This window comes from Scyliorhinus canicula, chromosome 4 (assembly GCF_902713615.1).
Source record: "Scyliorhinus canicula chromosome 4, sScyCan1.1, whole genome shotgun sequence".
NCBI classification, from domain to species: Eukaryota; Metazoa; Chordata; class Chondrichthyes; order Carcharhiniformes; family Scyliorhinidae; genus Scyliorhinus; species Scyliorhinus canicula.
This window is the reverse complement of record NC_052149.1, coordinates 207,341,597-207,353,867: the sequence shown is the minus strand read 5'-3', so window position 1 is coordinate 207,353,867 and position 12,271 is coordinate 207,341,597. Positions and strand designations below refer to the sequence as shown.

General features: G+C 49.6%; 1 protein-coding gene across 3 annotated transcripts in view; it reads right to left on the bottom strand.

Annotated features, from left to right (window-relative positions):
• LOC119965338 (solute carrier family 22 member 5-like) overlaps positions 1–12,271 on the bottom strand; it is a 146,454-nt gene that overhangs the window by 51,110 nt on the left and 83,073 nt on the right. For all 3 annotated transcript variants that reach the window (XM_038795966.1, XM_038795964.1, XM_038795963.1), the window contains exon 6: positions 11,055–11,155. In XM_038795966.1, the coding sequence (XP_038651894.1) occupies positions 11,055–11,155 (101 nt within the window). The remainder of the gene's footprint in view (positions 1–11,054; positions 11,156–12,271) is intronic.

Below are 12,271 nucleotides of genomic sequence, written 5' to 3'. Positions count from 1 at the left end.
TCATGGCTTAATTTCTGTTAATCTATTAAGTTGTTATGCCCAATAACATCACATTGTTAGGGTTTGAAAATTGCAAACTATGAGGTAAGATTGGATAGGCTAGAACAGAGGAGGCTGAGGCATGACCTATTTGAGGTGTACAAAATTCTAAAGGGCCAATATCGGCTAGTCAGTAAAGACCTGTTTTCCCTAGCTGAGGGATCAATTACCTGGGGCGTAGATTTAAGGTGATTGGTGTCGTGCTATGTACTCTGGGATAACACAGCTGCAACTGGATACAGCTTTAACCAAAAGATATTCCAGACCTTGAAGTTAGTTCAATCTGATTTATTGAACCAGCAGCACAGTTAGCTCAGTTCTCTATAAATTAGACTCTCTGCTAACCTAAGTGTGGTTACTCTGTCTGACTGAACCAGATGAGCTCTTAGCCACGTGCTGGAGGTGACACTGTAAATACACCCTGACTCACTCTGTAGATGTTCATCAGTGGAAAGAGGCAGAGTGTGAGTGTCTCGTACTTTTTCTAGTGAGATGCCACCCCTGAGTGTCCTGCCTGCTCATTGGTCATGTCCTGTCCTCTGTGTTCATGAGCTGCCTGTCTGTATATCATTTTCTGCATGGCTGCATTTCATGACATCTCCCTTTTTTAATGTTTTGTTGGCATGTGGGAACGTACTTAGATATTGATACTCGATCAATGACTCCAGAAGCGAGATTGGTTGACAATTGAAGGCTTTATTGGACTAAATGTTTCCCCCAGCAGCGCAGGTACAGAATGCAGTTGCGAGGGAGACACAGGCTCTTATACTCCACCTTACTGGGCGGAACCATGAGGCAGGTTTCACCAATGATATTGATGTCTCAGGTACCTCCCACACCAGCGATCTTACAGCACCAACCTGGGTACCATAATAACCCTAATACCGACTACCACATTCACCCCCTGTTAAAAAAAAGAGTCCGGCGGAGGTGGTGGTCTCGCGTTATACAGTGGTAGAGGTTGAGGTTATGGTGGTACCCGGTATATATTAGTAGTGTTTTGCCTCGTTACATGTTGCAACTATTTACAGTATTTATTTACATTCAAAATGAAGCAATTAGTCGATCGGTTGTCGTAGTTTCGGCGGTGATGCAGGCGCCGGCTCGGGCATCCGTGGCTCCGGGAGCATGGCTTTGGCTTCTTCGGCAGCTTCATCACCCCTGGATTGGACCGGTGGGAGGACCGATCCACCTGGGAAGGGGGCAGCTGTGGGGTGCGCCGCTGGGAGGGAGGGTGGGGGTGTGGGTGGGAATCCAGCGGGCGTCAGGTCCCGGAGGGAGACCGTATACTGTCGACATCGGGGTATGCCACGTAGGCGTATTGAGGGTTAACATGAAGGAGGTGGACCCTCTCGACCAATGGGTCCGACTTGTGCGCCCGCACGTGTTTGCAGAGCAAGATGGGTCCAGGAGCTGCCAGCCAGGTTGGGAGCGAGGTCCCGGAGGAGAACTTCCTAGGGAAGACAAGGGGACGTTCATGAGGTGTTTTGTTGGTCATGGTACACAGCAGTGATCGGATGGAGTGGAGAGCATCAGGAAGGACCTCCTGCCAGCGGGATAGTGGGAGATTCCTGGACCGTAGGGCCAGTCGGACAGTCTTCCAGACCGTTCCGTTCTCCCTCTCTACCTGTCCGTTTCCCCGGGGGTTGTAACTGGTCATCCTGCTCGAGGCAATGTCCTTGCTGAGCAGGAATTGACGCAGTTCGTCGCTCATAAAGGAATGGGAACCAGGAGTACTCGTCAATCACGTTCAGGAAGTACGTGTTACGGTCGGTGGAGGGGAGGGGCCCTTTGAAGTCCATACTGAGGTGTTCAAAGGAACGGGAAGCCTTTATCAGGTGTGCTTTCTCTGGCCTGTAGAAGTGTGGCTTTCACTCCGCGCAGACTTTGCAGTTCCTGGTGGCGGTCCTGACCTCCTCAATGGAGTAGGGCAGGTTGCGGGTCTTGATGAAATGGAAGAATCGAGTGACCTCCCGGGTGGCAGAGGTCCTCCTGGAGGGACCGAAGTTGGTCCACTTGTGCGTTGGCACATGTGCCGTGGGATAGGGCATCAGGAGGCGATACAAGATCTCATAGTTGTAGGTGGAGAGCTCGATCCTCCACCGTAAGATCTTATCGTTCTTTATCTTGCCCCGCTGTGCATTGTCAAACATGAATGCAACCGACCGTTGGTCAGTGAGGAGAGTGAATCTCCTGCTGGCCAGGTAATGCCCCCAGTGCCATACAGCTTCTACTATGGCCTGGGCCTCCTTTTCAACTGAGGAATGGCGGATTTCTGAAGCGTGGAGGGTGCGTGAGAAGAAGGCCACGGGTCTGCCTGCTTGCTTGAGGGTGGCCGCCAGAGCTACGTCGGACGCGTTGCTCTCGACTTGGAAGAGAAGGGATTCATTGTTTGCATGCATCGTGACCTTTGCAATGTCTGCTTTGTTGCAGCTGAAGGGCTGGCGGGCCTCTGCCGACAGGGGAAAAACCGTGGACTGAATTAGTGGGCGGGCCTTGTCTACATAGTTGGGGACCCACTGGGCATAATATGAAAAAAATCCCAGGCAGCGTTTCAGGGCCTTGGAGCAGTGTGGGAGGGGAAACTCCATGAGGGGGCGATCGGGATCTGTGCCGATAACTCCATCATACACTACGTAGCCGAGGATGGCTAGACAGTCGGTGCTGAACATGCATTTGTCCTTGTTGTAAGTTAGGTTAAGGATTTTTGCTGTATGGAAGAATTTATGGAGGTTGGTGTCGTGATCCTGCTGGTCGTGGCTGCAGATGGTGACGTTATCGAGGTACGGAAACGTGGCCCGCAAACCGTACCGGTCAACCATTCGGTCCATCTCCCATTGGAAGACCGAGACTCCATTTTTGACACCGAAGGGAACCCTTCGGAAATGGTAGAGCCACCCATCTGCTTCGAATGCAGTGTATTTGCGGTGTCCAGGGCTGATGGTAGGCGTATTTTAGATCCACCGTGGAAAAGACCTTGTATTGTGCAATCTGATTGACCAGATCAGATATGCAGGGGAGAGGGTACGCGTCGAGCTGCGTATACCTGTTAATGGTCTGACTATAATCGATGACCAGCCTATGCTTCTACCCGGTCTTTACAACCACTACCTGAGCTCTGCAGGGACTGTTGCTAGCCTCGATAATACCTTCCCTCAGTAACCGCTGGACTTCCGACTTAATGAACGTCCGGTCCGGGGCACTGTACCATCTGCTCCTGGTGGCGATGGGTTTGCAATCCGGGGTGAGGTTCGCAAAAAGGGAAGGCGGCTCGCCCTTGAGGGTCGCGAGGCTGCAGACAGTGAGGGGGGTGGGTATAGGGCCGCCAAATTTAAAAGTTAAACTCTGGAGGTTACATTGGAAATCCAACCCAAGGAGCGTGGCAATGCAGAGGTGAGGGAGGACGTTGAGGCGGAAATTTTTTAATTCCCTTGCCTGGACCGTGAGGTTCGCTACGCAGAACCCTTTGATCTCTACACAGTGAGACCCGGAGGCCAGGGAGATTTTTTGATTAACTGGGTGGATGGGAAGAGAATAGCGCCTTACCGTGTTGGGGTGTATGAAGCTCTCTGTGCTCCCGGAGTCGATCAGGCAGGATGATTTGTGCCCATTGATGAGCACGGTCGTCATCGTGGTTGAGAGCGTTCGGGGCCGAGACTGGTTCAGGGTCACCGAGGCAAGTCATGGCAAAAGCTGGTGGTTGTCTTCGGCCGATGTGTGGTAATCCGAATCGGGGTCCTGAGACTCCAGCCAAGATGGCGGCGCCCACTGGTCGCATTGGCTGGGGGTGGGCAGGATGGCGGCACCCATCCGTCGCACGTGGTCCCTGGGGAACAAGATGGCGGCGCCAGGGGCCCACACGTGGCTCTGGAAAAGGAAGATGGCGGCATCCGCTGGTCGCACGTTGCTCGTGGAGAGGGTTGGGGTGGCGGTCCCGGTTCGTCCCCGGAGACTACGGCGACCGCCCGGGCCTGGCATACTGCCACAAAATGGCCCTTCTTGCCACACCCTTTGCAGGTGGAGGAGCGGGCTGGGCAGCACTGCCGGGGGTGTTTGGCTTGCCCGCAAAAATAGCAGCGGGGCCCCCCGGGGTTGCCTGGTAGTTGCACAGCCCACCCTGTGGGGGGGATGGGGGATGCATCGGAGTTGGCCGCGGGGGGGGTTCCACGCTGCCCAAGGGGCTGCCGCGCGGTCGGGGACGTACGCGCGGGCGTTTCGGGAGGCCACATCCAGGGAGCTAGCAAGGACCCGTGCCTCCTTGAGGCCTAGTGTCTCTTTTTCTAGCCGCCGCTGGCGGATTTGGGAGGACAGTATACCTGCAACGAATGCATCCCGGATCAAAAGTTCTGTGTGGTCGCTGGCTGAAACGTGCGGGCAGTCACAGTTTCTACCTAACACCAGGAGCGCACGGTAGAATTCCCCCAGTGATTCCCCGGGGATTTGTCGCCTCGTTGCTAGCAGATGTCGGGCGTAGACCTGATTCATTGGGCAAATATAGTGTCCTTTCGACAGAGCCATCGCGGCCTCGAAGTTGTCCGCATCCTCAATGAGGGTGTAGATCTCTGGGCTCACCCTCGAGTGAAGAACCTGCATCTTCTGGTCCTCCGTGGGTGTAGCTGTGGCCGTCCTGAGGTACCCGTTGAAGGTCGCCAGCCAGTGTTTGAAGGTTGCTGCTGCGTTTGCCGCATGGGGGCTGAGTTGCAGACACTCCGGCTTGATTCGGAGCTCCATTCTTTAAAATCTAGTCCAATAAATTGATGTTCGATCAATGACTCCAGAAACGAGATTGGATGACAATTGAAGGCTTTATTGTAATAGATGTTTCCCCCAGCAGCACAGGTACAGAATGCAGCTGCTGGGGAGACACGCCTTACTCCGCCTTACTGGTCGGAACCAGCAGGCAGGCTTCACCAATGATATTGCTGTCTCAGCTACCTCCCACACCAGTGGTCTTACAGCATCAACCTGGGAACCGTAATACCCCTAATACCCACTACCACACATGTGGTCGCATATATTAACATATTTACAAGCGGTAGCATATGTGAAGACAGCTGTCTAATGTGAGAAAACAGAACATAGCAAACAAAGCAAATGTTCATAAGTCCAGACTCTGGGGCTTGCGTCTGATCCTTGTCGACCGCCGGAGAGATGGTGGTGGGGACGACGGCGCCTTGACATGTGGGATGGAAGCCTGACTGGTGGCCTCGTAGTTCGAGGTCAGGAGGTGGCAAATCAATGGACGGAAATGGAGAAGAAAGCGGTTGCGGGCAGGCACAACAGAACCATCAGCCAAAAGTATAACATACAAGTGGGGCGCAGCCTGTCGAACAACGACAGCTGCAGCTGACCAGCCACCATCCAGTATCTTGATCCTGACAGTGTCTGCCAGGAATAACACGGGCAAATCAGTGGCATGAACATCATAGCCCTGCTTTTGCTGGTTTCGGAGATGCTGCACCTTCTGCAGCACCGGGAGGTGATCCAGGTTGGGCAAGTGTATGGCTGGAAGTGTCGACTGCAGGTCCCTGTTCATCAGGAGTTGAGCCGGCGACATGCCAGTGGACAGTGGGGTCGCCCTGTATGCAAGCAGCACCAGGTAGATGTCAGAAGCAGAATCCGCGGCCTTGCAGATGAGCTGTTTGACAATGTGCACCCCTTTTTCAACCTTCCCTTGGACTGCGGATAGTGTGGGCTGGAAGTGATATGTTTGAAATGGTATGACTTGGCAAACATAGACCACACGTAGCTGTTGAAGCACGGGCCATTGCCACTCATGACAGCGAGTGGGATACCATGCCTGGAGAACGTCTCCTTACAGGCGGTCCGAGATGTGAGGTCTGTGAGCTTCTCGACTTCAGGGTAACAGGAGAAATAGTCAATAATCAACACGTAGTCACGACCATTCGCACGAAAGAGGTCGATGCCAACCTTGGACCATGTGGAGGTCTTGATTTCACTCTGCTGGAGTGTCTCCTTGCTCTGCGCTGGCTGGAAGCGTTGTCAGGTCGCACAGTTGCGGACCATGTCCGACAAGTCGTGAAACTTGAGAATGCCAGTGAGAAGACCCAGGCATTCCTTCTCTATTTGCGCATACCTTGTTTCGGCGTCATGGCCCTTGATGCGTAGGCTACCGGTGCCCAGGATGAAGTGTCATCGTGTTGAAGCAGCACCGCACCAATGCCACCCTGGCTCGCATCTGTCGAGATCTTCGTCTCCCTGTCTGGGTCGAAAAATGCCTAGATGTGTGCAGTGCTTAGTTTGGCATTCAGCTCCAACCACTCTGCCTGATGTGCTGCGTTCCACTCAAAGGCAGTGGACTTTTTTTACCAGGTTTTGTGGGGCTGCGGTGTGTGAGGCCAGGTTTGGGATGAACTTGCCCATGAAAATTGACCATGCCCAGGAAGCGCAACACCACGTTCTTGTATTCAGAGACCTTTATGGCTTCAATGGCCTTGACCTTGTCTGTGTCCGGGCGCACGCCCTGCTGAGAGATCTGATCACTTAGGAACTTGAGTGTCGACATGCCAAAGCAACATTTGGACCAGTTCAGCTTCAGGCCATTGGCATGGACACGGCGGAATACCTGCTGGAGATGGGAAAAATGCTCTTCAGGGGTCGTGGACCATATGATGATTCGTCCACGTACACACAAACCCATTCAATGCCCTCCATCTTCTGCTCCATGATGCGATGGAAGATCTCCGATGCCGAGACAATGCCAAACGGCATGCGATTATAGCAGTATCTGCCAAACGGTGTGTTGAAGGTGCAGAGCCTTCTTCTGGACTCATCCAGCTGGATTTGCCAAAATTCATGTGATGCATCTAACTTGGTAAAAAGACATGCGTGTGCCATCTCACTGGTAAGTTCCTCCCACTTCGGGATGGGGTAGTGTTCACGCATTATATTCTTATTGAGATCCTTGGGATCAATGTAGATGTGCAGGTCTCCCGAAGTCTAACACATACCAGCGAGCTGACCCAGTCAGTTGGTTCGGTTACCTTAGAAATTATGCCCTGTGGCTGAAGATCCTTGAGCTGTGCCTTCAGGCACTCCCTCAGCGGAGCCGGACCTGGCATGGTGCGTGGACCGCTGGCTTGGCATCAGGTCGCAGTAGAATCTTGTATCGATATGGCTGCATGCCCATCCCATCGAACACATCCGGATACTGAGCGAGGATGTCGTCAATATCGGCCTGAAGATCCACATTGGAGGATGTCGTTGTGTAAACCCGCTGCATGAGGTTCAGTTGCTTGCAGGCATGCATGGCGAGTAGGGATGCCCTGTCTGGCTTGACAATTTCAAAATGTAACCGTGCATGGGTGCTCGGTTGGAGACGAGTAGATGGCAGGATCCCAGTGCCGTGATGGCATTTCCGTTGTAGTCCAGGAGCGTGCCGGCTGCTGGAAGGACCTTGGGGGGCTTCTTGATGCATTTGAAATCTGCTTGTGAGAAGAAGTTGGCAGAAGCACCTGTGTCCACCTTAAACTGGATGGACCTGCATCGCCACACGCCATTCGTCCGCAGAATCCACAGCAGGTGGAGGTTAGTTAAGAAGGAGTTGAAAGATTCATCTTTACCTTGTAGACGCTGTTTGAATATGCAGCGCTCGAAGATTTCATTGGTGTCCACTTCACCGAGACTGTCAAACTTGTCCAGGATGGTCTGAAACTTTGTCTTGTCCTGGCCTTCGGTGAAGTGAAAAGAGTTGAAGAGTTCGATAGCTTGATCGCCCGCTGTTGAGCGGAGAAGCGCGATCTTCCTTGCATCAGATGCAACGAGGTCTGAAGTTTCGATGTACAGCAGAAACTTTTGTTTGAATGTCCGCCCTTGGCACTGAGTTTTCCGGAAGTCCTGAGCTGGTGAGAAACCTGGTGCTGGGATACATTCGCTGGTCATCACGGAACGTACTGAGGTAAACCATCCAGATTAAGCAGTCTCCTGGTAGCATGTCGTGTTATGTACTCTGGGATAACACATGCTGTAACTGGATGCAGCTTTAACCAAAAGATACTCCAAACCTTGAAGTTAGTTCAATCTGATTTATTGAACCAGCAGCACAGTTAGCATAGTTCTCTTATGAGTTTGACTCTCTGCTAACCTGACTGAACCAGACTAGCTCTTAGCCATGTGCTGGAGGTGTGATACTGTAAATACACCCTGACTCACTCTGTAGATGTTCATCAGTGGAAAGAGGCGGTGTGTGAGTGCCTCGTGCCTTTTATAGTGAGATGCCACCCCTGAGTGTCCTGACTGCTCATTGGTCAAGTCCTGTTCTCTGTGTTCATTAGCTGCCTGTCTGTGCCTGTCTGTATATCATTATCTGCATGTCTGCATATCATGACAATTGGTCGAAGGATGAGAGGGCTTATAATGAAAAACTAGTGGGTGTCTGGAATTTACTGCCCGATTTGATGGTTGATTATGATACGCTCAACTCATTTAAAAGGCACCTGGATTTGCACCTGAAATGCTCAAACTTGCAAAGCTATGGACCACATGGTGAAAAGTGGGATAAAAATAAGCAGCTGGTTTATTTTCCTTCTCTTTTTTTTGGCCAGCACAGACATGATGGGCTGAATGGTCTCTTTCTGTGCCATTTAATTTCTCTGGTGATGTCACACAGTCTCTCAGGATGACTTAATGCACATTCTGCAAACCTGAACTGTGCGAGCCCAATGAATGTCCTGTTCTAAGCATTTACAATTGAATATGCATCAGCTACATTAGGACCACCTCCAGCCCTCTACACTAGTGCTATTTAATGGATCTGACATACAATGGAGGCTGCAGAGAGAGGCATAAAATTGCATGGGGTACTCTTATAGCAGATTTTATCAGCAGCTGATGCAAACTTGTGGCGCAATGGTGACCGCTTTTTTGAAATAGGCAATTTGGAGGTAAATACTAATAGCTGTGATTTGATGAGCATCTCACAATGTTGTGAGAGTCAAAGGGAGGCATAGGACATCGGAACCTCAACAGTCTTTAAAGGGTGGCAACGTGGTGGTAGCTCAGGTCATATCTACAGTTGACAGTTAGAAAGTCAGGCAATATGTCTTCACAGCAAGATTGGAACAGCTCATTCACAGTATGTATTATGGATCAGAGGTAACTGGAAAGTCATTGACCTGGATGAGCCCCCATCATGCACTGAGCCCCTGGCAGAGGGATCACTTGAGAGGAGCTGATGGTGGCGTGGGGAGGGCCACATTGAAGCACCATTTGCAGGGAGGCCTATTCAGACTGTCAGTGCACAACTGCCTTGGGCATCATTCTTTCAGGAGACATTCAGAGGGGAGAAGATGCAGGAGCAACACTGTAGCCACCTGCAGAAGCAGTTTCACAGTGGGAAATCGGGACCACAAGTAGGTGTTAGCACAGTGAAGGAGATATCCGGCAGCAATTGTATACAGATAGAAGAGAAGCTACATGCAAATATTGGTGAGGCAGTGTCACCATATTCGCCTTTCCCATAAGACAATGAATGTCTTTCTCGCATGCTAGTTACATTGGTAGCCACCCAATGTCATGAAAACCACTATGCCCTTAAATATCTACACATTTCTATATATCTAAACATGAGGGCAGCACGGTGACACAGTGGTTAGCACTGCTGCCCCACAGCCCAAGTAACCCGATTCTGACCTTGGGTGACTGTGTGGAGTTTGCACGTTCACCCTGTGTCTGCATGGGTTTCCAAGTGCTCCAGTTTCCTCCCACAGTCCAAAGATGCTCAGGTTAGACAAATTGGCCATGCCAAATTGCTCTTAAGTGTCCAAAAGGTTAGGTGGGTTACAGGGATAGGGTGGAGGCATAGGTCTAGGAAGGGTGCTCTTTTGGAGGATTGATAGGCCGAACAGCCTCCTTTTGTACTGCTGGGATTCAATGTCAATCTGGTTCACTTCGAAGTCCACTGGAAATATGTGTGGCATCTCTTGATGAATTGAACAGCACTGCATCGAGATGGTGATGCATTACCAAACTGATGAATCAGTCAAACCTTGGGGTCTACTGCTGAATGTCACCAACATTATGGTCTCATAAACTGCACATACATGATTATCATGGCTCCCATGAGCCTGTCAGGAGCCTTCATTAACTGGAAGGAGTTTTATTCCTCCTCCAGTGAATACGATAGGTATTTGCACAGTATCCTGGGAGCAGATATGATGCAAGTTCAATTAACCATTGATTTCCAATTTTAAAATGGCAGATGGGATGCCGATTTCAGTGTTTTGGGGATGAACTTGGGGAGGGGGAGGGGTAAGGTTGGGAAGGAAGGTGGTGGGATTTGCAACCTCCATATTTTACATATAAACTCTGGCCCACAGGTTTCATTTGTTGGAATGGTAGGATAATTCAAAGTTTACACACTGCATGCCTCCATGGTCTCAGCATGGGCTGCTCGTGAAACCTGACTCCACAAGCTAAAATGAGAGCAAAGTAATTTTTAGACTATGGAATACAAAAGCAACATAGTTATACTGAACATACCACCCTCGTTCAGCCCCAAATAGATTACTGCATCCATGCCAGGGAGCCATACTTTCGGAGAGATATGAAGTCACTGGAGAGGATACAGAAGAGATTTATCACAATGTTTCCGGAGATGAGAGATTACAGTTAAGTGGATCAAATGGAGATGCTGTGGCTTTTCTACTTAGAGCAAGAAGCGAACAAGTCTATATGTTGAGCAGGGAAAGAAAAACTGTTCTCAGTGGTTAGAGATTTAACTAACCAGAAAGCACAGATTTAAAGTGATTGGCAAAAGAACCAAAGACTAGAGAAGGAAAAACTATTTTCTGTAAGCCTTGGATTTTGAATGCCTGATAGTGGATAGAGATTCAATTGTAGCTTTCAGAATGGAATTGAATAATAACTTGAAGGAGAAAATAATAGTCGGGATATGAGGAAAGAGCGGGAAGTGAGACCAACTGGATTGTTCTTCAATACAGTCAGTGCAGACTCAATGGGCTGAATTGACTCCATCTCAATTATAAAATACTCACCACACTAGAAAGTTTATGATAGTGATGGCTCGGATATTGCGTGTCTTAAACAAGTGAATAATTGAATGAGATTCTTTACTTTTAGCCTTTATATCTTCAAGCTGGAAGGGAAACAGAGAGGATGCAGTGTTATCACGGATTATTAGGAAATATCCATATTATCAGCTATTTCTATTTGTTTGTAACAGATATTGATAATCCAGAAGATTAATTTGAAAACAGTGCAGTCTAAACTATAAAATCTGTAGCTTCTTTCTTTCCGTACCCCCAGCACCTGTTATGTTGACTCTGAACCACCTGTAGATAAGAAAGGTGAGGTCAATATATGCATAATAAATCCCCCATTTTATTCATGCAATGCCGTGTCACAGTACATTGTATTTGTTCAATTTTTACAGATGAGTATTGCTCACATCATAGACTCTCAGTCTGCACTTGGATAAGTAAAATGATTTTGTGGGTTATGGATGGAAAATTAAGTTTTATATTTTAGCTCTTCCAACAATATTCTACAGATCTGAGCATTGGCAAATAGGTACACAGGATTTAATATTTATTTATTTCATTGATTTGGTCATTGTGGGCATTGCTAGACCAGCATTTATTGTTCACCCCTGATTTCCCTTGAGAAGGTGGTGATGAGCCATCTTCTTGAATCACTGAAGTCCATGTGGTGCAGAAACACCCACACTGCTGTTAGCAAGGGAGCTTCAGGAATTTGGAGCTGTGACAGGGAAAGAACGTAAATATTGTTCGAAGTCAGGATGGTGTGTGGCTTGGAAGGGAACTTGCAGGTGGTGCATTGTGTTCCCATGCAGCTGCTGTCTTTGTCCTTCTAGGTGTCAGAAATTGTGGGTATGGAAGGTTCTGTTGAAGAAACGTTTTTGAGTTGCTGCAATACATCTTGTAGATGGTACACACAGTTGCTACGGTGCATCAGTATTGGATGAAGTGAATGGAGTGGTAGGGTGCCAGTCAAGTGAGCTGCTTTGTCCTGGATGGTGTTGGGCTTCTTGATTGTTGTTGAGGCTGCATTCAGACATGCAAGTGGAGAGTATTCCATCACATGCCTTACTTGTGCCTTGTAGACAGCACGGTAGCACAGTGTTTCGCACTGTTGCTTCACAGTGCCAGGGTCCTGGGTTCAATTTCCGTTTGGGTCACTGTCTGTGCGGAGTCTGCACGTTCTCCCCGTGTCTGCGTGGGTTTCCTCCCAC